The 27,706-nt window shown below is 37.0% G+C and overlaps 1 protein-coding gene across 1 annotated transcript in view; it reads left to right on the top strand.

Moving 5' to 3' along the window:
• The first annotated feature begins 15,021 nt into the window (after positions 1–15,021).
• Positions 15,022–27,706, top strand: part of GABRG2 (gamma-aminobutyric acid type A receptor subunit gamma2) — an 88,172-nt gene continuing 75,487 nt past the window's right edge. The window contains exon 1 of the mRNA XM_004587461.3: positions 15,022–15,128. Within this exon, the coding sequence (XP_004587518.1) occupies positions 15,022–15,128 (107 nt within the window). The remainder of the gene's footprint in view (positions 15,129–27,706) is intronic.

Raw genomic sequence — 27,706 nt, 5'->3', positions numbered from 1 at the left:
ATCTCTGCTACCTAGTTTCAACTGGCAAGGATATCTGATGCTTCTTATAAATTCCACATGCACAATTCATACACGTGGTCAATATGTGAAAAACATACAGAGAGAATGGTACAACTTCTTTCCTAATCTTGTGCTGAGGCTGTTATGCAAATTAAGAACTGGAAATAATCTTGCTTTTGAAATGTACCTCTTTATAAAATACTAGATGTACTTTGCCAGCATAAAAATGTAAAGTGCTACATTATTTTAACCTTGTTATGTATTTCTTAAGCTTTTGAGACAGTTCTTAGACTTATGTATGAGTCAGAATACAGACCAAGAATTCATACCTCAGAGAGATATTTAAAAATCTAGAAATGGAAATATCAGAACTCTTATTCAACTGTTTCTGACTCTAAAGCTCAACATCTTAAGCAGCAAAGCAGTATGACCCTCAAGAAGTTAGAAGTACTGAGGCCACTGCTGTGGGACCATTGGTTAAACTGTCTTGCACAACACCAGCATCCCGTAAGTGTGCAGACTGGATTCCTGGTTGCTCCACTTCCAGTCCAGCTCCCTAAGAGTGTGTCCGGGAAAACAGCAGAGGATGGCTTGGGTCCTTAAACCCCTGTACCCATGTGAGATACCCAGATGAAGTCTTTGCTTCCTGGCTTGGGATTAGGCTATTTTGGGGGTGAAAAGAGGATTAAAGATATTCTCTGTATAACTCTGCCTCTCAAACAAATGAAATACATCTTTAAAAATAAATAAAAAGAAATTAGAGGCATTACCCAATGTAGAGGAAGTAGAACTTTCTAAAGTCCTGAAAGTATGTTTTTGTGATTCTACCTGGCAGATGACTCACTCTCACTGTCATCCACGGAGACATTCATCCATAAGCAGATGTGAAAATTGAGGAACCTTTTTCACCTGTAAGACCTGTATAAAGTCTCCTATCTCTCTCAGGGTCAGTCACATAAAGGGCTAGTTGAAACTGATGATCTTTGAGATTTGTTGAAGAGGAAACACTTGGAAATTTTTTATCCCTAAGAATATGGTTTAGCATTCTTTCAATACATGGTTCTTTGTAGAACAGCACATTATACATATTTGATATTGCAATATATATGAGATAGATACTGTATTTCTATATACACTCACAATCTCTGTAGTTGATTTAAGTGGAATAGATCCTCATTATTCCTAATGTTGGTAGCTAGATCAAAGCAGCTGATTCTTCTTCTTCAGCTTCTCAGTTATTGATAACCATCTCAAAACGCTGCAATGATGTATATGGTCTCTGGTCATCTTTTTTACATCCTGCAACGCTAAGATGCAATTAACTGAAAAGGAGTCATTATCCTGCCTAACTGGAGGTTCAGGGGATGAAGGAGGTATTTTGGGGTGTCTTGCACGTCCTTTTATCCAATTCTTGGGTGCTTCTTTGCGGTGATCTCAAGAGAATAGCCACAGCTCTTCTAGGTGTGCATTTTAAATCTGTCAATATCCAGAGACAGAAAAGGCCATGTGGCCTCATTTTTTTTAAGAATATATAAATCTTCTTCAGAATTTTAAAAGAAAATTCTCCTTTTTCAGAGCCTGAGTTATGTCAGAAATCTGCGCTTAAGTCAATTACTGCAAACTGGGAGATGGACACAAGGCTAGCACACCCTAGAGTGTATGGTGTGCTAAAAGGTGGGGAATTAAACAGAACCAGGTGCCATTAGAAACATTTGAGCAGTTGATTTCTGTTAGGCGACCTTTTAGTAATGTCTACCATGGTTATTTTTGGTTGTGAAGAAAAGGGTTGTACTAATTTTATTGGCACATGGCTTGTCCTAATTTTTAAAAACACGCATTTCTATGGTTATTAATCTGCTTAAGCTAAGGCTTTTAAAATGTATTTATTGTTCCTTTCCAATTCCTCTTCTATTAAAAGTCTGATTCTATCCTTTTCTTAGTCAGAATGGAATAAAATATTTGAATTTAGTGCCAGCTGTTTGAAGGCAAATAGATTAAAATTTTCTATAATAAATGTTTTATAAAAAATCTGTAATCTGTAGTTAAACTTGATTTCTTTGTTATCACTGATTAATGTATGCACGTTCCAGTTTATTTAGAGGGAAAGAGAAAAAGGAAGAGAGAATTCTCTCATCTGCTGTGGTATTTGAATGTTCTCATCATCTAGGATGAGGCCAAGCTGATGCCTGGTCCTAGGAATTCAAACCTGGGTCTCCTTTGTGGGTGTAAATAACTGTTTGAGTTATCACTTACTACCTCTCAGAGTACTTGACAGCAGAAGATTACAGTAGGCAGCAGAAACAGAACTCCAGCAGAACCCAGCAACTCCACTATGAATTTGGGACTCAGGTGTCTTGAGCTATATCTTAACTGCTAGACCAAATCCCTTTTCCTCATTTGTTTCATATGTTATTTTTTGTTCAGAAAGAAAAAGTCTTTCTTTTCTTAAAGATTTCTTTCTCTCTCTCTCTAAGATTTATTTTTCCTGGAATGGAAGATATAGAGAGAGGTGGAGAGAGAGATAGAGAGAGAGAAAGATCTTTGGTCCATTGATTCACTTCCCAAGTGGCCACAATGGCCATCGCTGAGCTTATCCAAAGCCAGGAGCCAGGAGCTTCTTCCAGGTCTCCCACATGGGTGCAGGGTCCCAAGGCTTTGGGCTGTCCTCCACTGCTTTCCCAGGCCACAAGCAGGGAGCTGGATGGGAAGTGGAGCACCTGGAACACGAATCAGAGCCCATATGGGATCCTGGGTGTGAAAGGCAAGGAGTTTAGCCGCTAGGCTACCACACCACGCCCAAATATTTCTTTCTTTTTATTGGGAAGAGAGATTTATAAGAGAAGAGAAAAAAAGATCTTCAGCCCACTGGTTCACTGCCCAAGTGTCCACAACGGCTGGAGCTGAACCAATCCAAAGCCAGGATCCCAGAGCTTCTTCCAGATCTCCCATGCGGGTGCAGGGTCCTAAGGCTTTGGGCCATACTGCATTGCTTTCCCAGGCCACATGCAGGGAGCTGGATGGAAAGTGCAGCAGCCGGACGGAACACAAAACAGTGCGCGTGTGGGATCCTGGTGCTTTCAAGGTGAGGATTTAGCCACTAGGTTATCACACCAAGCCTATCTGTCCACCCTGCTTGCTCATAGATTTTGGAGGTTTTTTGTCTTGCTCAATAAACCATAGTTGTAAAAGATATTTTCTTGTGACTGGTCAAGTAAAATAAATCAATTTATCTTTCTATAATACTTTCCTTTGATATCAGTGAGAGAAATCATCATTAGACGCTCATTTATCAGAATAATCAGAAGGCAGAATCTGTTACGCATTCAGTGTAGCCTTTGCACAGCCCAGCCACAAGAGGAACACATACTCTACCCTGTTACTACTTCTCCTTGAAACTTCTTAGTTTCTTTGTGGTACTTATCACAATTTGGTGTGTATTTTTCTGTTTAAATTGTCTCTGTATCAGGAGAGTAAGCGCATCAAAAGGAAGGCAATCCTCCAGCTGTCTTCACTGCTGAATCTTCAGCCTGCTTTGATTCCACTGAGCGGCTCATGGAGAATATGTAAAATATTAAGTGAATTCATTCATACATAAAAAACAGGACCTTCCCCAAAGAAGGAAAATACAGTTGAGTTGGGAAGTAGGTGTATGAAAGTGACAACACTGTGAAGAAGCCATTTCTGAGCTATGACTACTAGCAAATTCCAGATACTTGAGCATAAGCTCTAAGACTAAAAAGCATACATATGTCTCGTGTCATTCGACTCAACAATTTAAGGTCTGGAAAACACACCATGGAAATAAATGGAGCAGCAATCAAAGATTTGCATATAATCAGATTTCTGCAATGTTATCGAGTGAAAGATGCCTTTCTATAAGCAGCCATGACAGATAAACGATAATGCAATATTGTTTACACATTACAACTATAATTTAAAAGGATATGTAATTACCCACAAAATTCATTTGACAATCATAAAGGAAAATGACAAGATGTATTACAGTGTCATTAAAAAAAAGATTAAAAGCTCCAAAATTAGAACAGCCATTATTGTTTAATTATTTTCAAAATGGTTTTAAAATATTGCTTATAGAACATGGGTTCCTTTTTTATTCTCAGAAAAAATAAATGTGATAAAAATATGAAGACTTCTTTCAGAAATAACGTAACTGATTTTTCTGAAGCTATGAATTATTCTTAACAACTTTTCAATGCTTGCCCTTCCCACATCCATCTAGAAATTTGGCTCAGGAGAATCTCTAATGTTCTGCCCATGACTGGTCTTTTTTCCCATACTCTGTTTCAGAAAAATACAGGTTTTCTGTATCATTTTCTCCCAAAAGAACATACACTAAGTGCGAGAATGAGCAAAGTAATGATTTTTACCTAAAGGCTGACACACTAAACATAATATTTTATTCATTTGGTTTAATTCCCTACGAAGTATCCAAAATAATTTTAGGATATCAAAATATTTTATTTTCCCTTATACCTTTCTCATCTTGTTTTCATAAAATAAATGAAAAGAAAGGGAAGCAAAGAGAGAGAGAGACACGAAGATAAAGAAAGAGAGATGAAGAAGAAATGGAAAAAAAAACAGCCTAGGCAGGACTTTAAATTATAAATCTCTAAGTGGAACTGTAATCACTTCTCTGTTTATCTGTTGCTGAAATACTATAAAGCAATAGCAATTTCTACTCTTTGTTATTCTCTTAGGTAGAAAACAAGTATCTTATTGCCACATAGATTTAGTTGTACAGAGATCTCAACGTTTTTCAATAACAAAGACAAAAGTGAAATAAAATTCAAAACTTGAAACAATCATAAATGTACTAGAATATATTACCCCATTAAATTGTGTAGTACTCATTAAATACTGTAGCAAAATATTTGAAATTTTTACCAATAGATATGTAAAGTGTTCTTACAGAATTTTTGACAAATTATATATAATAGTAAAGTATACTTATCAAATAAAAATCCACACCTTCATGATTCTATTTAATATTTCAACTTATATACACTTAATGTATGATCATGTGCAAAGAACAAATTATAAGCCCATGCAGGTTTTTTTTTCCCTTGAGTTTTTTTTAAAGATATATTTATTTATTTAAAATGATATTTTAGGACAATTGCTTTTTAAAAATTTTTTTTGTTAAAGTCTTTCTCTAACAACTACTTAAAAGGTATAGCAAAGACAGTGGAGAGCAAATCTGAAAGAAATGATTTAAACAGCACAGAGTAGTTCTTTGGAGAGTAGTCGGTTGAAAAGGAGATAGTTTCCATTCCAATGGTTATTACTTATTAGGTGTGTTATCATAGAAATACAATTTAATCTTTCTAATCGTCATTGTTCTGCTCTCCATGAAATTAGCATAACATTACTCCTTACTCAAGGAATTGTTCAAATTGAGATGATGCATATAATTTAGTGCTTAGAACATAACGCACACTAGTTCCTTTTATGTCGCAAACAATGTCAAGAATCCAGCTTTTTCCATGCGCTATAATCCTGTTCTTGACATTGCTTTCACAATGACATTGGTCCAATTATTCTTCTTCTTTCACAGTGGCGTGTAACTAACATAATTGTTGGTCCAATTCTTCCACTTCTAAGAAATTTGACATTTTAGAATAGAGAGAAACAACCTTGTGAATACATTAACAGTGTCACAATAAGTCACGGCCTAAGAAGAATCATGTGGGGAGGTTTTGTGGTGCAGCAGAATTAGCCAGTGGACCGTGGACCATGTCCCATATGGAAAGCAAATGTGAGTTCTGGCAACTCCACACTTATGATCCAGCTTCCTGCTAATATGCATGTAAGCAGCAGATGATGGATCCTGTTTCGACTCAGAAATAATCATAAACGTTAATAAAAAATATTACCTGAATTTGATTCTTTTACCTTTGAATTACACTCCCTAGTGAGAGCTCTTATTTGAATTTTTACCTTATATGGGAAAGCAGTTGAGGACGGCCCAAAGCTTTGGGACCCTGTACCCGTGTGGGAGACCTGGCAGAGGCTCAAGGCCCCTGACTTACGACTGGCTCAGCTCCAGCCATTGTGGCCTCTTGGGCAGTGAATCAACGGAGAGAAGAACTTTCTCTCTGTCTCTCCTCCTCTCCGTATATCTGACTTTGCAAGAAAAAATTTTAACCTTATGAACCTGATTCTATCAGTCTTTTCTGGTGTTGTTTTATTTCACTAATGATGACCTAAGAATGAGTTGGCAGTATAGCTTACATTTTACATATGGAAAAAGTAGGGATCAGAATGTCTAGGTAATAAGCATAAAATACAATCAATAGAGAACCAGTGAATGTTTAGTCACTTACAAATAGCTAAGACTAATACTGACAGCTAAAATTAATTTCTTGTAAGAACCTATGTACCATCCATCATTCTATCCATTCATATGCCTAATCTATGTAGATCAGTCCACATCTCAGTAACTCACAGTGATTCTAATCTTTGGTACTCATTATTAGCATGCAACATGAATACTTTCCATGTCACTCATAGAAGTAATATCATCTTAATTTTTTTACGTATTTAACATTTTTTAACGTTATTTACCTCTTTCATCAAAAGAAAACATGCATTTTTTCTTTTCATTTAATCTCTGCCATGATACAAACTAAATTCATAACTTTCTAAAAACTTCCAGGAGTCATGCCATTTTACACAGGAATTTCTCATAAAGTAAGTCAAATATAAATCAGCATTCAATTATGTATTCATAAGATAAGCATTTTTTTTTACACAAAACAATATATTGAAAAAGCTATGTGTCATGTTCGAGTTCAAAGTTTCCAATCATTTAAATACTGAAGCCCAATGTCTGAAATGAAATGATAAATGACTAAACATGTTCTCCCCAGGCAGTTGGAGATGACAAGGTTAATGTGGTCTAAAGGAAAATGAAAAATGGTTGAAAGCACAGATTTTTATGTTCAAAGAGAACATTTTGTTTCTCTCTCTCTTTTTTTTTTTTTTTAGCTCATGCTAAACCCATAATGTGAGTCTGGTTGAAAGTAGCTTGTTTTTCTCTTGGTTATTGAATGGTGACTAATTAGGCTAATCCCTTGCCTTGTATAGCCAGCATCCACACAGCTAATGGTTTATGTCCCAGCTGCTACACTTCCCAACCAGCTCTCTGCTTGTGGCCTGGGAAAGCAGTGCAGGATGACACAAGTTCTTGGACCTTTGTAACCATGTGGGAGACCTAGAAGAAGCTCCTGGCTCCTGGCTTCCAATTGGCTCAATCCAAGCCATTGCAGCCATTTGGGGAGTGAATCAGGGGATGGAAGATGTCTTTCTCCATCTCTTCTTTCTTTCTGTACAATCTGCCTTTCAAATAAAATAAATAATTTTTTTTAAAAAGTAGCCACTTTTCTCAAAAAGTCAAACATATAATCACTGCTTTTATTTCTGTACACTTTGGTTATATAAAGTGACTTTAAAATGTAACCAAAACAAAAATGTTGGCTGTTCGTTGAACAATCAACTGGATGTAGCCAAAACTTCAATCAAGAAAACATAGAAGGCTGTCCTTCCGAAGAGGAAGTGGTTGAGAATGAGTTTGGCCCCACGGGTCAAAACAAGTTCTATCATTAAACTAAACCAGCCCAAAAAGATCTCTAACTGAACACCAACCTGTGGCTTACAGTGATAGATATTTTTTTTAACTTCTGTATTGTTCATTAATTCCTGGAGTACAAAATGACTGATGAAGAATTTAATTTCAGGACGAAATTAACAAGCAGAGAGCAATATTACAAAATTCAGAGCATTTAAGAAAAAGAAATCGCATAAAATTTCCTTATACCACTAAGTTCCACTTTATTTTAAATCATGAAGCTGTTTTCCTATGTGGGAGATGTGAAGCTTGGTAGTAAGGGAATCAGCTTTTCCCTATTTTGACCGTGGTTCTTGTTGTTAGTCAGCTGGGTAATTGTCATGTAAATTGTCCACGACCATTTTTATTTCTTTGTACAATGAGAACACTTGGTAAAACATTTTCTAAAAAAATTTCATGTCTAAAATTGTATTCAATAACTTTCTCATTGAGTAATCCATTCAGTATTGATTAACAGGAATGCAGAGAGAGTAAAGCTGTTAGAATTTCCCATACTAAGAGTCACCAATAAACTTTAGTAATTTCAATTGGATTTACTTTCTATTATATTCAATATCAATTCTGTACAACCAGCCAAGAGAAATCTCTGGAAGCATTTTACATCTTAAGCTAGTTTTCTGAAGTGTGCCAATGTGGTGGCACACTAGGTTAAGCTATAATTGGGCAATTCTTACATTTCTACTGGAGTCCCAGTTGGCTAACTATTTAATCTGCTTCAAATCAGCTCCTTGGCTTCTGCAACAGGAAGGCAGAAGTGTCTGAGCCTGTCACCCAGTGGAAGACCAAAGCTGGAGATCCTGGCTCCTGCCTTTGCTTGGCCGGATCATCTGGGGAGTAAACCAGCAGAAAGAAGTGTGCTCTCACACTCTGCTCTTTAAGTCTTGGGAAAAGTAAAATAAAACCTGTCCTTAAAAGTGAACACAGCAGGCCCAGTGCAGTAGCCTAGTGGCTCAAGTCCTCAACTTGCATGCACTGGGATTCCATATGGGCACTGGTTCATATCCTGGCTGCCTTGCTTCCATCCAGCTCCCTTCTTATGGCCTGGGAAAACTGTTGAGAATGGCCCAAAGCCTTGGGACCCTGCACCCGCATAGGAGGCTCAGAAGTTCCTGGCTTCAGATTGGCTGAGCTCTGGCCATTGAGGCTCCTTGGGGATTAAACAGCAGACAGAAGATCTTTCTCTATCCTCCTCTCTGTATATATGCCTTTCCAATAAAAATAAATAAATCTTTTAAAAATGAGAAGTTTTATTATTACCTAATATTATTTACAGACTTTTAAAAAAATATTTACTTTTTAAAGATTTACTTATTTTTTATTAGAAAGGCAGATTTTTTGAGAGAAAGAGAGACAGAGAAAGATCTTCCTTCCACTAGTTCACTCCCCAAGTGGCCAAAATGGCCAGAGCTGAGCCAATCTGTATCCAGGAGCTAGGAGCTTCTTTATATTCTCCCACTTCAGTGCAAAGTCCCAAGGCTTTAGGCCATCCTTGACTGCTTTCCCAGGTCAAAAGAAGGGAGAAGGATGGGATGTGGAGCAGCTAGGACACAAACTGGCATCCATATGGGATCCTGGCACTTGCAAAGTGAGCATTTAGCCAATGAGTCATAATGGGCTCTATTTACTTGAACACTTTTGTTTTAAAATGTGAGAGGGCACACTCCCATCTGTTGGTTCATTTGCTAATGATCATAATGGCCCTAAGCCATGTCAAAATATTAAAGGTAAAGTGTAACTTTAATAGCATCTTTAGAAATCAAAGGGATGGGCCCTGCATGGTAGCCAAGTAGCTAAAGTCCTCACCTTCCCTGTGCCAGGATCCCATATGGGTGCTGATTTGAATCCCACTTTCTATCCAGCTTCCTGATTGTGGCCTGGGAAAACAGCAGAGTACAGTCCAAAGCCTTTGGACTCCGCACCCACTTGGGAGACCCAGAAGATGCTCCTAGGCAACTGGCTTCTGGCTTCAGCTCACCTTGGGCCGTTGCAGCCGCCTGCAGAATTAATCAGTGGACAGAAAATCCTTCTCTATCTCCTTCTCTGTATATCTGCCTCTCCAATAAAAATAAAAATAAATCTTAAAAAGAAAAGAAATCAAGGGGGTGAGAATGTACTTTGATAAAACACTTTTTAAATGCTATCATTTGAACAAAATGAAAATTTAATCTTAATTTTTTTTTGTCAGAGATTAAGGCATATTCAAGCTGAGATCACCATGGTGAATAGCTACTAACTAGGCAAATAAAACAGGAACTCTAGGAAGAGACATCTGTATGAGTGAAGGCCCAGAGGCTGTGAAGGTACACATGTTTTATGTACTGAAAACCGCAAGTGTGCTTACACTACAAGGAAAAGTTACCAATGTGGGCTGACATGGGGCCATACAATGTAGGGTTTGTAAAAGTAGAGAGTTCTTAATTTTTAACTTACTGTGGGAAAGCAGACACGTCAAACTGATTTAACAAATATGTGATGCAGTACAACTTGTTTTACTCTGAAACATAGTGAGTGTTTTAACAGTTGGGATGGATATACTGTCAGAGATGTAAGGATATCAGAAGGGAATTAATGAAAGACAACAGAAGGAACAGGCCTGTGGCCCACCTCCTATGTCAACATCCTATTCAACATCTTCCCCTGCCTCCTGACATAGATTCCTGAAACTGCAGACACTGGGTGCCCATAGTGATGACTAAATTAATTGGGTTTCTGATACCCATATAGCAGAAACTTGTTTTCTAACTTCATCCTGGCCCAGCCTGGGTCATTGCCTGCACCTATGTAGTGAATTAGCATGTGCTAGCTCCATATATCTGTTGGTTTACCTCTGTCATCTATTGTATTTTTCAGCTTCCCAAATAAAAAGGCAACTAATTACATGTCCAAACATAACATATTCTTAATGCTGAATTTCACATTATAATATTTATACTTCTATATATTTGACAACATGATACTGAAAAAATGCAGTAATTGAAAAATGAAGTTCATAGAAGCAGATGATGACCAAGTACTTGGGTTCTTGTGTCCCATGTGGAAAACCAGGATGGAACGTTTGGCTCCCAGCATAGGCTTGGCCTGACCTTGACAATCGTGGGCTTTTGGGGAGTGGACCAGCAGACAGACAGAGGATCTCTGTCTGTCATTCTGGTTTTCAAGCAAATAGTCAGATGTCTTTTAAAGATCACAGTAAAATATACAAATTTTCCTGTTTTCTCACATATTAACCATTTTCTATGTTCTACTCTGCTTCATATAGAGCTGTGTTTCCATCTGGTAGCACTTTGCTTAATGAATTTATTACTTTTGGCCTTGGCACAACGGCTCAATGGCTTAACCCCCCACTTGAAAATGCTAGTATCCCCCTTGGGCACTGATTCATGTCCTGGCTGCTCCACTTCCCATCCTGCTCCCTTACTGATGGCTTGAGAAAGCAGCAAAAGATGGTCCAAAATCTTGGGACCCTCCACCCATGTGACAGAATATTAAGAAGCCCCTGGCCTCTGATCAGCTCAACTTTGGCTCCTGCAGCCATGTGGGGAGTGAAGCAGCAGATGGGAGACTTCTTCATCTCTCCTCTCTGTCTAAAGGCCTTTCAAACAAACACAAAGAAATCTTAAGAACAAAAACAATAAGCAAACAAAAACAAAAACAAAAAACTTAAGCAAATAAGATTACTGCCTTATGCTGATTCTAGGCAACCTGCTTTTTTAGGGTTGAGTGGGGTTTCTTGTCATTTTAAAGGTAGGAAAGGTCCAGAAAAATAGAGAAAAGAGGTAACCCTCTGGAGGGTTCTCAAAGGAAAAGTCACACAATCTGAAATGTCATTCACTTCGGTTTCTTCCTTTAGTGTTCAACTCTTCATAATGTCTGGGTGCTTTTACAGCATGTCACTTTTGTTCTCCCTTTAATCTTTTGTTATCCATTTAATCATTAGTCCAAACGTTACATAATAGTCACAGAGTACTTTGCCACGATCAGAATTACAGCCTACGTAATACAATTTAATTTCACAAATAAAGAGAGACTTTGATTCAAGGCCAAAAGTGATCTGACTTTTACTCTCATAATTCACTTCCAGAAATTTTAATTTTGACAAAATAAAAAAAATTAATGTGATATTAAATTAGAACAAAAAATTTAGTTAAAGAAAATTCTCCAATATATTCACATTGCCTTGTTTAGATAAGATTATTTGAGTGGCAATATCCTTTCTTTTGTTAATATTTTAAAGGATTGTTATAATACGTACATATTAAATAGACTATTATGGAAATATAATCTGTGCTTACCAAATAGTGGCTTATTTTTACATGCATTATGAATATCTTCTTAAAATGAGCAAGAATAGAAATGAAGCATCATTAACTAATGATTGATTACAAAATAAGTTAACAGAAGACATCACTTAAGAATACCAGAATATTACTTCTGTAGTCTGGGAGACTGATTTAAGTATGTTTTTGTAGAGCAGTTATGAGAAACGGAAAGTCTACTCAAGGATATTGAAGTGTACGAATTAAAAATGGCACAGTTAAAATTATACTGGAGGCCTAGAGGTTAAAGTCCTCTCCCTGAACGCTCCGGGATTCCATATGGGGGCCAGTTCTAATCCTGACAGGTCCACTTCCCATCCAGCTCCCTACTTGTGGCCTGGGAAAGCAGTCAAGGACAGCCCAAAGCCTTTGGGACCCTGCACCCGCGTGGGAGACCTGGAGCAGGTTCCTGGTTCCTGGCTTTGGATTGGCGCAGCACCAGCCATTGTGGCCTCTTGGGCAGTGAATCATCGGACGGAAGATCTTCCTCTCTGTCTCTCTTCCTCTATGTATATCTGACTTTCCAATAAAAATAAATAAATGTTTAAAAAAACTATACTGGATACCATACTATATGTAAAAAGGCACTGATAAGCATCTAATCATTGAAACAAATTACAATTTATAGGCTTCATTGTATATTAATGCTATTTTAATGTGATTGCATTTATTCTCATAGTTGCATATGAAAGAAGAAAAAGGAAAGAAATGGAAAGGAAAGGAGAGGAGAGAAGAGGACAAGAGAAAAAAGAAAAGAAAGAAGAAGAAACAAAAAAGAAAGAAAAGGTAGGGAGAGAGCAAAAGAGAGGGAGGTGGGGGAGCACTATCATACCCACTGAGTCGTGTCTAGACTCCACTGAATCTGTTTTCTTTGTACTGATAACTCAAGGTCATGAAACAAGGTGGAAAAAACTCTCATCTGAAAAAACTTGAATTGGAAAACTGGAAATGCCATGCCTAGCAGAGAACAAAACTGTCACTTGGATGTACTTCATACTATTACAAAGCTGACAACTGCAGGCTTGCTCGACTTGTCATGTCTTATGGTTTAAAACGTTTGTACATCTCACAAAGCAATTCTTACTTCTATTTATTCTGGTAACTCTAACAAGAAGTAAGCAGAAGACATTCTAGCTCTATAGGGAGTGTTCATTTCACTGTGTAGGTTTCTATCATTTTATTGTTCCACATTCAGTCCCTATCTTTTCTGAACTCAGAAAAGATACATCTGCTCATCTGCAAAATGGATGCGAGTGTGTGCATGCATATGCATATAAAAGTATATACTGTGTGTCTATACACATATGCTAGTTTAAATTATAATTATCAACATATATATGTATCTGCAACTAGGCTCTCAAAAATTATGACTGAATTAGGCAAATGATAATTATAAAGAAACTGAGTTTACATTTGTTCTGGTTTCCATTTTAGATACAATGAAAAGAATTCCACCAACTGCATGTGAACATTTGTGTCTAGGTGCATTTTGCTTAAACTCCATAAACAGCAACTAAAGACAGAATTGTGAAGTAAGTAAATGTACAGAAATGTCTCTCAGGCCTTTTCACCTCCAAGCCAGAATGCATCTCTTCATTGGCAGCAGCCACCAGTAATTCTGTTTTGCTTGGGTGTACTTTACAGTGAGCAACGCGTTGCAGACCTGTTGATGAGACACCCCTGGACTCATTCGGGACTTTCCATTTTTGAAGACTTTCCTCCAGTAGAAAAGGTTTTGACTATGAGTTGGCTCTATTTCCCTGGGAGTAACAGGATATGTTGTCTACATCTATATCACATCAAGAACATCTTCACAATAGTATCTGGCTTTATAGGACACATGGAACACTCCTCTTTCTTTCCCAGGATGAGAAAAAGGGATTTCGTCTGTGGTAGTGGAACGAGGCTGCCTAGTGGTATGGCTCACATGCAGATACCATTCACTCACCTATGGGATTTTCAGGATTGTTATTTAAAAACACCTCCCCACACCCACAAGAAGTAAATGCCTGTTGCTAAAAGTTCTGTGTGCCTATCCTCCTTCCAAAAGTAGCATCTCTTTTAATAGCTTATGTTCTTCACTCGAGAAAATCTTCCCATGCAGTTTTATATTTTTCAGCCTTCTAGTCCTGTGTGTGTGTTTAAAAAACAGGCATAGGAGGAAAGAATCCTGGGGAGCAGAGCACTTGCCTGTGTGTTTTAATTCCATCATTGTTTTCTCCCATTCAAATTGAATCCACTAAATCCGGCTTCCTACAGAATGGCTTACAATGGAAAGAAGTAGTCCTCCCCCACCTTCCTCTCCTTCCGCAGGGGAGGTAATCATTTTTAAGACCACATGATTTTAAAATGAAGATCCTAGGCTGACTTGAGGAAACAAGCCATCTGTTTTAAGTAGTTTCTGGGTTTACCAAGAACACCAGTCCTCACATGCTTTTGTGTGTGTAGGGAAGGGTTAAAAAGCTCTGGAAAGACACCACGCAAGTGTTAATTCCTGCAGCAGCAGCAGGCATCACTTCCAGTTTGACCTCACAGCTAATCTGCGTGATAGTTAGTCACGCAGAGTTACTAGTGATTTTTCTTTCAAACACACACACACACACACACACACACACACACACACACACACACGTCCTAGTATTTTAAGAGAAAAAAATTCAAACACACAAATAAACAAACCTAAAATGATGGACCTAGGGGAGTACGCCAGAGTGTGAGAGGCATGAATGTGCTTGCGTTTCTCGCTGGGTTATTTGTCTTGGCGTGTTTCCCTTCCTGGGCCCTCCCCCTGCCTCAACTACATTATCCCCCCGACTTGGAAGCTGCTGCCCGAGCTGACGCTTTGATGATATCTGCAAGCGTTTGTGCTGATCTGATTTATGCCCCCTGAATATTAATTCCGAAGCTGGAAGCAACACAGCTCCCCAGTGAGGAGACCTACTAGAGGCAGGTGGGGGGAGGTGAGCCACCATCAGATCATAAGCATAATAATAATACAAAGGGGGAGGGATTCTTCTGCAACCAAGAGGCAAGAGCAAGAGGAGGAAAAAAAAAAAGATGAGTTCGCCAAATATATGGAACACAGGAAGCTCAATCTACTCGACTCCTGTATTTTCACGGAAAATGACGGCGTGGATTCTGCTTCTGCTATCGCTCTACCCGGGGTAAGCTGTGTCGTTTTTGGCGTCGTTTTGCTCCCGAGGGGTGGGGGAAGGGGTGGAGATCTGAAACTAGGGAGACCACCCAGTTTTAAAGCACTCTTCTGGAATTTGGGGCTTTATAATCTAGAGGAGAATGATTATTTGGGGGGGGGGGGGCAGGAAAGGAAGGAAGGAAAGAGGAAGGTCAGTTATTCATTAATTTTTTAGACTTTATTTTTTTGTTTTGTTTTCGAGTGGAAAAAAAAATCTAACCTCACAAAGACTCTGTGGAGTAGCATTTTCAACATTACTGCGTTCTGATGCCGGGCTGTGCTGTGTTGATACCCGCCAGCATCTGAGGCCATGTTGAAGGTGTTTGGAGTGGGGTTCGGGAGGAGAAAATTGCAAATGGGGTCCTGTCGCACTAGAGACAGATACATGTGAGGGAGGAGTTGGAGTGGGGGCGACCCTATCCCTGTGTCCTCTGCCTCTGCAACCTGGGCATTCAGTCAGCCAGGTTTTCTCTGCAGCTCCTTTGACTCAGCTGCTGATTCCTTGATGGTCAAACATGGTTCAGCACCAGGGACAGCAATCCCAGTTTGGTCAAAAGCAAGCAGCTTGTCTACCCTGAGAGGGAGGGCATTGTCTATAGATGGCCTATAGAGCCAACCGACTCTCAAGAAGTCTAAAGTCCCTACTTTGATTATGGCTACCTCCTTGTCTAGATGAGATGGGGTATTGCTGGGTGTCCGGTACAGAATGAAGCTGAATGTGTGTGTGTGTGGGGGGGGGGGGAGGAGGTAAAATTAAGAGTTGGCCTCACAGTAGAGTGTTAGAAAATATGCTGAACCAGGAGAATGAGATGACAGAATTTGCATTAATGCTTTAAGGCCTTATTGCACTGAAGAGAAGAAAATGAGGTGGGGGAATATGGACTTCAGAAATTCCTGAGCATATGTGTGATATGAAATGTTTGCATATACATTTTCCTGAACTTCTTCATGCCAATAGTACAAGGGGAGTATCATTCCACATAGTATAGTTCACCATTATCCCTCGCCCACAACCCCACTGAAAGATCCAGTGAGGACCAAAGGCAAACCACAATTCCACTATTTTCATTATTTGAACTCTGCTATGCTGACATTTGTAAATAAGGCCCTGTAAAGAACTAGTCCGTATTTGGCACTCCCAAAAGAGAAAAAACACCTTTAAAGGAAACCATAACATTTCCCTAAGGTTTTCTTGGAAGCTAACAAACAAAAGGAGCAGGGAAAGATGGGGTTAAACTATATATTTTTTTGTTTGTTTGTTTTGCTATTTTCTTGAAAACATCTTGTCTATTTTCTGATCCTTGCTTTTCTATGGTAGGCTATAAAAAAGACTCAAGAAAAACAAAGAGCTAAAGGCCTCATTTTGAAGTTTCTAAGCAAATATGTGGTCCTCTTATCATGTCTACAACTTTTTATATGTTTCTCTTTTATTACAAAATAGCAAGAGTTTTCATTTAAGGTATAAGATTAGCAAGTTTTCAAAGACAAGGTCTTTTACTACAAATGGTTCTATGTTCAACACATCTTAGTGGAGTGCTGGAAAACCAACTTTTCTGTTGAAAATTTGCACAAATACTTTTCTATTTCATGTATATAGTTCCTAAACTTGCTTCAGAAATCATAATTGATTTTCTGCTTACTGATAGAAACAGTGTCTCCCACATACCTGCCACCTGTGAAACCTGTGGATTAAGATCCAGGCAAGATTTAAGGGCATCTGTTTGTTTTACATTCATATTCGTAAACAATTCTATAATTAAATAGATGAAGATGAGGACATTTTACTTTTTTTTTACATTTACCATATTTTACTTACAATGGTCCTCATTTAAGTGTGAAAGTTTAACTTTTTCACCACTTGAAATAGTAGTCTGCTTCATATGTCTCCTGGTTTCAGTAGTTCTACATTTTCCATTCCAGCACCACATAACAAGCACAACCTTCATTTTTATTGGAGTAGCCTAAATCACCTTTGTAATATGTCTAAATAGTGCGAGTTGTGTGTCATGGAAACTCTCTAATGAGGAAAGTTGTGTGTTTTCTCAGTAATGACCAGACTGGAATCATCACAGTTTGACGCAGAGAATATAACAGATTCATTTTGGTGCAACACCCTTAAAAATATCAATTAAAAGGTCAAATAGGTTTGGGAGGAAAAACAAGCTTAGATTTCTGAAGCTGACCTACCGAAAACGTGATATATTACTGCGGTGGAAAATGAGAACATGAGGAGCATTTTAGAACAATGTTAGTAAAATAACCTAGAAAGTTGAAGAAAAATAGAAGAAAAATTAAATTGATCTTTTTATCTACTTACATCCAAGAGTTTTATTTCTTAGTAAAGGACTTAACGCATGAGGCTATCTACTAACACAAAGGTAAAACAAGGAGGAAATTAAAGCATCAGAAAGAGAACATCCATATTCATAATGAATATTTCTTGCAAAATAGCTGATTTCTGAAGCTCAAAATGTTCTAGACTGTCATGTATCTTGCTTGCAAAAGCCATGAGAGAACCAGCTGGGGAACTTACTAAAACAGAGACTCCGAAGCATACACTGGATGGTTATGAATCATTATTCCTGATATGGAGTCAGAAAGAACAGAAATATTCATTTTCAAGCAGTACCATAGAGCTTTGTATTTAACATTTTATATGTGTAGGGCACAATGAACTGATTTCACAATGAGAATTCTCTTATTTGCATGTAAGTGATTGAGTGTATTCTAAAACATAATAAAGAATAGCACAAAGAATAGTAAAGACATGTAGCATGCAATCAGAAGATAGTTCCTGAAAAACCAAATACAAGTATGTATGAATGTTAATGTAATCATACGTACTCCACGAATTTTTACAAAATTTCATCACCCTTCATTCTGTCTCATAGCAATAGTACACTAACAGAAAAAAGTAGTAAAAATTGATATAAATTTAAGTAGTAATAAATTTCACTAGGAAAGGTGTTTTTTTTATTAATTACATTGCATTATGTGACACAGTTTCATAGGCACTGGGATTCTCCCTGCTCCTCCTCAAACCCTCCCCCATGGTGGATTCCTCCACCTTGCTGCTTTACCACAGTTCAAATTCAGTTGAGATTCTTTCATGGCAAGCATTTACCAAGCATTAAGTCCAGCATCTTATTATCCAGATAAATTCAATGGTTTCTTGGGGAAACCATCTCTGGTCTGAAGGTAGAGCCAGCAGAGTATCATCCTGTTCAATTAAAAGCCCCGACATAACATCAGTAACAATTTATAACGTTATGGAATTAGTTGACATGGTACTGAGTAACCAATATGTTAAAAGAGAAAAAGAAAAACAAAGAATGTAAGTTCTGAATCACATCCTGTGACTTCTACATTGATATTTCAATTATTAGTTTATATACAACTGGGTTCTATACACCTTAAAATGTCTCATGTCTATTTTAATTTTAGTATTTAGCAGTTTATAGTGTTGAAGTATGATTTTGCTGAACCTGGCTGTTTTTCGGGTAGTCTAACTCTATAACTCTAACAATACATATGTCAGCAGTTTAGGTGAACAGTTTTAGGAGGTGTATGCAGAGAAATCTTCCATACCCCAGTGAGGAGTAACTAATCTTTGTGTCCCACCCAGTGAGTTATAAGTGTGTCCCCGCTGACCGTTTCCTGTCTGTTTCTAAGCTTTCCTTGTTGTTCTCTGTCTATCTATTCTAATTTTGTTTGTTTGTTTGTTTTGAGGGATTTCTGGAGTGATCCTGATGGTCATTATGAGAGAGGGTGGGGACCCAAAGTCGGAACCAGGCAAGGACCAGAGAAAGCTCCTCTCCCTAGTCCTGAAGGAAGTTTATTGTTCTTCTGTTTCTGCGGACCGCTTTCTGCTCTTGGTTGTCGTTCCAATGACCTTGGATCTTGCAAGGCAGGATTTGGGCTTCTTCCATCCCATGTGGTGGATCCAAATGGGGGTGGGTGACCTCAGAGTTCTTGGTCTCCGAAGGCACTCCAATTCCCCATGGTCTCCTTGGCAGTTGGGATGTAGTCCTTGGTGCTCGTACTGAGAATCTGGAAGTCTTCAGGGTTGGGATACAGGCCTCCTCCTGTGTGCCTGCTCCCCTCTGGTGTCCCCCCCTGTTCTGTGCATATGACCTCCTGTCAAGAGGTTGTTAGGATTGCTCCTGATTCCCCCCATATGCCTTTGTAATTTTACTATTGTCTAATGCTGATTCGAGTCTGTTGTCTATGAGTTACCAGTTATGACCCTGATAGGTTATACTTCCCGTCTTCCTCACACCGGAAAGGTGTTTATATATATAGATATAGATACAGATATAGATTAGATTAAAACAATATCTTGAAGTGATCAAGACATATTGTTCAAGGATAAATGCAACAGAAATTGTTTAAATTTTGATAATCAATCTAACCTTTAATTTTAAGAGCCAGCACTGAATTCTATAAAAGAAAATTGTATTAAAAATTCATAAATACGTTCTAACTATACCCTCAACTGAAATAATTCAGGTAACTTGTCCAATGAACTGCTGAAGATTTGTTCGTATCTCAAGTAGACGTTACATAGCTTTTATCTTTAATGGGCTATTACCATTCATGTAAAGTAGTTATCTTAATATTCCAATGTTACTCTACCACTTTAGGGAATTTATTTTTACATACTATCTGGCTATTCCTCATCTTCCCAATGCTTCTGCATTTCACATGGTCTACCTAGAGTCAAGCATTTACTTGAAAAAGAAGAAAAATTATGACCAAGTACTTCTCAGAATTCTGTTGCCTACCAGTAACTATACAAAACGTGTGGGCTTTCATTTAATTAATTGAATACACAAATGTCTCCCTGATATCTTGGATTTGTTCTGAATAAACGGTCTCTACAAGATAACAGAATATTTGATTGAATAATGGAGGTCTCTCTTCCTGCACATTTGAAATGTACTGTATGCCAACACTGCCACCTCAATCGGCAATATGTTAAGACTGACTTTAGAGATTTTATCTTTGTTATAAATAGGTACCTGCAATTTCCTACTCATTCCAAGATGGACTTTCTCAGCTGAAACACAATGTAAATATGTCAGTGATAATTTGGTTCAGTAACCATACTCAGTGATCAAAAACACCTGAAAATAATCAGTGACATATCTATAAAATAACTAGTTATAATATATAACATATACATTTATATGCCCATGCTGCATATATATGTATATATGTAAACTATCAACATATAGGTTTCTATACTTACTTCTATCACATACTTATTTCTATACTATAATACTTCTCATTATTTATTGATTGTAGGCAAATCATTTAATTTTTCTATAATCTTTGTTTCCTAGTCATCCTAATGTCATTGACTTCACAATCAATACATCAGTGTCATAATAAACACTTGTATATGCTCGCAATGAAAGAATCTCAACTGATCTTGAACTGTGGTAATGCAACAAAGTGGAGGAATCCACCATGGGGGGGAGGGTTTAGGGAGGGGTGGGGGGAATCCCAGTGCCTATAAACCTGTGTCACATAATGCAATGTAATTAATAAAAAAAAACACTTGTATATACATTCATAAATCTATATATATATGACAAATGAATCTAAAGAATGATTTTTTCATTTCTAATTTTAAAAATATCACATATATCCTTATAACACAGTAATAAAAGGATGTATTCTTCACAAGTACTTGAATAAATTATCTGTGATAAACATTTGAATTAAAATGCTGAATTTTTAAGCACTTATGCAGACACTCATGATAGCCAAACAATTCCCAAGTTACACTAATTATAATTTTAATCCATTTTCTATAATTAACCAACTTAATGGGAATACTTTGAGGAACCATAAGGACACGTCATTCCAATAAAACATACTTAACTTTCCGTTTTATCACTTTTTGATTATATCTTGAGACAATATAATCTAGAACATGGTTTTAGATCTAGTAACCTAATAAAACAGATTAAAATAAATCTATGCAGAGGAATGTTTTGAGATATTCAGTCTTCATAAATCATAACATTATTTACTTGTGAGTTAGATAAAAAAAACAGTATATTCTCCTTCTGACAACTGAAAAATGAGATACATGAGGTTAGGGTATTTTTTTCCAAGAGTCCTTGAATATTTCCTGTATGGATGAGGATTGCCCTTGTGGCATTGTTACAGTTATATACAAAAACAAACAAACTAAAACCCAAACAAGTATATTTGGGTTATTTTGAGAGGCAAAGGATTCTTGCTTTGCCTTACTCATAGTGTTATTTCCTATTCATTTGTTCCATCTGCTGGAGAGTAAACATCTTTTAAAGAGAAATACAAAGCTCCTTTTAAATCACACGTTAGTGGCTTATGTTAAAAATAAAACTTAACTCTAAATCATATTAACTTCCATAGTATTACGGTACAAGAACACAAATACGGTCATAATTCTATATTACTATAAAAAATCATTGTATAACTCTGCATAGATAAAGCACCATGTGAATTCTAAATAAATAACACTGATATTACATTCTCTACCCCTTCATAAAGAAAACCATATGAATGAAAAGTAATATAATGATGAGGAAAACAAAGGATGTTTAAAAGCAAAGATCCTTTGCAATAATTCAAATCTTAGCATGAATACAAGTTTAGTTGTAAAACCAAATTGTATGTAGTGAAGCAAAATGTACAGTGAGTTCCATAATTTAAACATATTTATATAAAATGGTCCAAGTCAATTGAATGCAATAAACCAGTATACTCTGGGTAGTTCAAAATAAAAGTTTTATTTGTGTCCATTGCTGATTATCCATTAGGAATTCTTTCTTGGAAAACACATTTGAAATATGGAAATAACTAGAATAAGTCTAGGTATAATAATTAAGACTAATAAATTAGGGGGTCTGGTATTGTAGCTTAGCTGCTTTAGCTGACAGTGGCAACACTGTATCCCATATTAGTGCTGTTTGAGCCCAGGCTGTTCCACTTCTGGTCTAGCTCCCTGGTAATGCACCTGGGAAAATAGCAGAAGATGGGCCAAGTGTTTGGGACACTGCATTCATTTGGGAGACTGGGAAGAAGCTCCTACTTTCAGGCTTCATCCTGGCCCATTCTTGAATGTTGTAGCTAACTGAGGATCCAACCAGGGGATGGAAGATCAATCTTTCTATCACTGTTTCTGACTCTCTCTTGGTAACTCTGATTTTTTAAAATGAATTAATGTATCATTTATTAAATAATTCATTAAAGGAACAGCATCTGATCTAAATCTGCTCTAGTTGCTATGTGTGCAATTATGAGGGCATCAGAAACCATGTATTCCACTATGGAGTTTACAATGTCATGCAAAGACAAGCAGTATCAAATGTCTATAGATAATTACAAATTACTGATGACAGACAACAAGAGAGACAAAGACAGGCCAAGTGCTCTTATATGCCGGCAAACTCCAGAGACACCCAAGTCAGTACGGAATGGGAAGAAGCTGAAGCTGACCCAAGGAAAGCAAATCCCGGAATCAGTCTGGGTGTGGCAGGAATCCATAACTTAAGACATCACTGAAGCCTGCCAGGAATCATATTAGGAAAAACAAAACAAAAACAAAAACAAAAACTCAAAAACTGGAGTAATGAGCCAAAGTCAAGAGCAGCATTCATATACTTCAATGTCTTAACTGGCATCTTCACCAACAGACCAAATGCCCACCCAAATTATTAAATTTCATTTGTGGTAAATACTTCACAAAAAAGTTATATAGTGCCATGAGAGCTTACAACAGATTTCTAGCATGTGAAATCATAGGGCAGAGGAAACTGAGATCCATAAAGTAGTTGAAACCCATTCATAATCACCTAACTGGTTATTTAAGAATTCCATCATTCTCCAATATTTCCTTCCAAAGGGGAAACAAAACCAATGAATGACATAAATATATAACAAATTTTGAGCTGCAATAAATAAATATTGAGACATGAATTGTTTGATGCAATAGAATCAAGGAGTAAAGCTAATACTAGCATTAACTGCAAAACATACTTAGTGTTGATTATACAATATGTACAAGAGATTTCACTGCCAGAGTGTTTTTTTTAAATATTGGTAGATTACAACACTTAAAGAAGAATTAATAGTAATTATCTATGGTAGTATCAATAGTAGTAGTATAAACTGTATAGTATAAATACTAGCAAACTCAACTGGTTTTTAACCATATTTCTTCTACTACACATATTCAACATGTTTTATTAGAATAGGTAAGTAAGTTCCTTTCAAGTAATAAATATCCTATAGTAATTACAACTAATACTTATCTTGCAGTAAATTACCATAGTTTGTAAAAGTTACATAAACTTGTAACTTATAGATTATGTCTTTTTATTTTGTAAAATGATCTTTCCCTACCATATTAAAAAAGATCAAATGACAGGAATATGTCCTAGTATTTTTAAGATGTGTTTCATATCAAAATACATGCGTTCAATACCCAGCCTCAGCTCATAATTCCGAAATGGGTCAATTGGTTGGGTTTCTTCCACCCACTCAGGAGACCTGAATTGAATTCACAGTATTGGGTTTTTGCCTCCATCCTGCTCTTGCTGTGGCCAGCACTTAGGAAGTGACCCAATCGATGGGGGTCTCTCTCTCTCTCTCTGTGTCTCTCAAATAAACAAAGAAAAAAAATCTAAGGCTAACTGAGTACATCCTCCTCTTAAATTACTCTAACACAACAGAATAAACAGAACTTCACATCGAGCTTTCTCACAGAGTGACAGGGGCTCACGTGCTGGGGTTATCTTCTGCTGCTTTCCCGTGCACAACAGCAGAACGCTGTATAGGATGTGAACCACCTGGGCTCACCAGCAATTCTTAGTGGCAAAACAGCATCGCAGACTGCAACTTAACTTGCTGTGCTGCAACAGAAGCTCCGCTGACATAATCTTTCTACACTTGATCTTAGTCAAAAGTCCAAGAAGTGATTCCTGATCATTTTTTCTGAAAGAAATTATCTTGGGAAAGTTTCTTAATTCTGTAACATTTGTTTTAAATCTATTTGACATTTGGAAAAACACTGTATTTGGTAATATCCTCCTGTAAGAATGTAGATAACAGAATCAGAGTCCTTTCAAGATATTAGTATTAATTCAAAGGTCTTTAACTTTGCGCTTTCTATTTTGAGACGACAGTTCATCTTTCAGTCCTGTAACTGATTTATTGAGCAGGCTGGACTTAAAATAGTAGGGTCTGGAAACTACACTTCTCTTTCAGCCTCATCTGTTCAGTTTCTGTTCAGTGAGATAGGATCTCAGATAAAACCCGTAACTTTTCCATTCGTGCTCAGGATTCATCTAGTTTTCAGCACTTGAATTCTCCAAATTAACCTTTGAATTTTTTACTCAATTTTACATTTTCTTCCTCCCTGCCCGTGATCAGACCTAACCAAGAATTTCTGAGGCCTGATGTTTTTCCTTGCTTCCCATTTACTCACTCTGAAGTTAAGAAAGAGAGAGGAGAGATAAAAAAGCAGGAAAGCCTTTACCCGTTGGGTGACAGATGCCTAAGCGTTGAATCTGTTCTAAGGAACAGAGTTCCTCCTCCTTCCCTCTTTGGGAACATCCAGCCTCACAGTAGCTCCTGAACCAGCCCCAGCATCTGCTATTGTGAGACCTTCCCTCAACAACATATGTAAAGCACTTAGCTTAACAATCTCCAAATTTCAAGGCAATACACAAGGATTTTTTTTTAAAATATTTTGCAATTCTCCACTTCCCTGTCTAAATTTGCATGAAATAAGCAAAATGGAGAGAAATTCCTAAGGTTGAGAAATTTCTATATTCTCATTTGTTTTAAATAGATAATTATGATAAACTTGATAAATAGTTCTAATAAAGTGAATGATTGATTGAAGAAATCTATTCAACTGCATTAGATTTCTCTTGGAAGGCAACTTTTAATTGTATGTTAAAAAAATGCTCCTTTCTCAAAAATTGTATAAAATGAGTATCCCTCAGTTGCCAAGCAAAATTACTCATCTCACTATTTGGAGCAAATTCTAAATAATGCTATGATTTTTATACTCCTGATGACCAGATATAGACAGCATGAAATGGAACCAACGGCTTTTAATTTGGAGAATAATGAGAAAAAAGAAAAATCAGATATTTTGTACTGAAGGTTATGACTAATGTTCTCTTTTCCCTTTGTGCCTCAGATTCGTGATTGCGGAACAAGAGTCAATATGCTCTGTCACCCAGGTTACTGCATCAGTCACCTCAAATATACTGCTGACTTCAGTTTTGCTACATTCTACTCTATTTGCCATAAAATAGAGACCATGCCACTCCGTACATTTTATTTTTTAAACAACAGAATTTTGAATTAGAAAATTGTTCAGCATTCAATGTACATTTTGAGGAGATGTTAATGCATAGTGATATATATTTTAAACTGTATTCACTAAAACTATCACACAAATGCACATCCACCCACACACATACACACATACACAAATATATTTTAAAAAGTTCACGGATATGGAATTAAAGGATATGGTGCGAAAACATTGAGATCTTTGCAAATCTTTTTCATGATATGGATTTTCTGTGATCTTAATGATGCTTCTTTATGCATAGTTTCTATCATACCTCAGATATCGTTGTGTCCATAACAATCATCTCCTTGAATTCCACTTTTTGCATTCCTTTCCTTTCAGATTCTCTATTGATTTCTCATCATAGATTTTTCTCTACTAAACTCCAAACTGATAATATTAAAAATAACAGAGGACATTTTCCTGCCTTGCATCTTTTGATCACCATTATGCTTTTGAGATATAATGTTATAAATAACATGGTCTTTTTTTATTATGAATGTCATGATACAAATGCAAAATATTTATCCATTGCCCTGTTTGTTTCCAGTTTCAAGCTAATGGACAAAGATACCATTAACACTAATGTGAAGTGTTTGTGTGGGCTTATTTTCTTATTTTTGAAGAAACTGATTAGAATGTAGAATAGTTGTATTTTAACATTATAAGAAATTGCCAGCCCAGTTTTCCAGTGCACAACAGCTCAAGTTATTTACATGTCATTGTGTTAGCTATCTCTAGCTATAACACAGTTATTTAAAAGCCATCCATTTAGCATAAGAAACATTTCTTATTTCAAAAAGTTTCTGAGGAAAGAGAATCCACAAGTGGCTTAACGTGATGACTGTCATTCAGAATCTGACATTACGGTCAAATTGTTGAATAGGCTGCTGACATCTGCAAGCACTACAGAAATGTCCTCTCCAAGAGTTAAAGTCAGTGATATAAAACATTAGCACTTGTAAAGAAGGTAAGGAAATGAACCGAGTGTTTAGATGGATCTAAATACTAATAAAAACGTAATTCTAAATACTAATAGGAATGATACGGGGCCAGGCCTTGTGATGACAGCATTTGTTATGAGAATGCCTCTTCCAGTTTCAGCTATGCCGTTTGTAATCGAAAGCCCTGATAATGCATCAGGAAAGGCAGTTCCAAAAACACGGGCCTCTGTCACCCATGTGGGAAACCAAGGTGGACGACTGAGTTCCTCCTGGCTGCAGGCTTCAGCCTGGTCCAGACCTGGCTGCTGCAGCCATGGAGTAGGCAGCAAATGTTAAGATCTTCTGTCTCAGTCTCTTTCTCTATTTCTCCCTCTGTCTCTCTTCTTGTCTGTTTCTCTTTGTCTCTCCCTTTGCAACTCGTCTTTCAAATAAGTAAATATTTTTTAAATTATAATATATTGAAATTTTCTTTTTATAATTTAAAGATAAACATGCACTTATATGTTGACTTACGGCTTCTGATTTAAGAGCATTATATAACAAGACACACATTTTGTATTCAACCATTTTTATAGTCTATAAATCTTCCGAAGTCTGTTCGCTTCTCTCTTAAAATAGACTAACATAGGTTTACATTAGATTCCTATTGAGCTCTGAAGTACTCTGTTAAAAGTGGTAAGAATATAAATAAAAGGTGCAAAAATTGCTCCTTGCCTGTCTTCTACCTTCCTGTTTTCAATAAATGATAACTGAGTTCCAAGTATTTGACTCCGAACTGGGGGATGGTATAACACAATGAGAAAACAGATGCTTTATTTCTTATGAATCAAAGTTTGAGAGGAGCAAAATAGTGAACAAATACACATTTTAAAACTTCATATTGTGCTGCTAAAGAAATCACCTAAGTGTGTGAAATGATTAAAAAAAACAAATTTTTACTTTATTTAGGGCCATCAAGAGTGATTATTAACAATAGTTGGGTAAGATGTTGGAAATAATTTTTAAAACAAACAGAAAATGGCTGCTGTAAGTGATAGAAGCCCTGGAGAAAAGAAGAGCCCATTTTAATTTTGAAATAAAACAAGACCCAGACAACGGGAAGAGAGTGATCAAGAACAAAAGTTTAGCAAGTAGGTTTGAGGAGCAATGAACACTTTTCTAATGTGTGTTCTTACAGCTAAACAGTTTTACTTAAAATCAGGTCAAGGGACTTATAAGCAAAAACTGCTCCCATGTAGA

This window comes from Ochotona princeps, chromosome 19 (genome assembly GCF_030435755.1).
Source record: "Ochotona princeps isolate mOchPri1 chromosome 19, mOchPri1.hap1, whole genome shotgun sequence".
Lineage (NCBI taxonomy): Eukaryota > Metazoa > Chordata > Mammalia > Lagomorpha > Ochotonidae > Ochotona > Ochotona princeps.
Note: the sequence above shows the minus strand (reverse complement) of the source record. Positions and strands in the feature narration are given on the sequence as shown.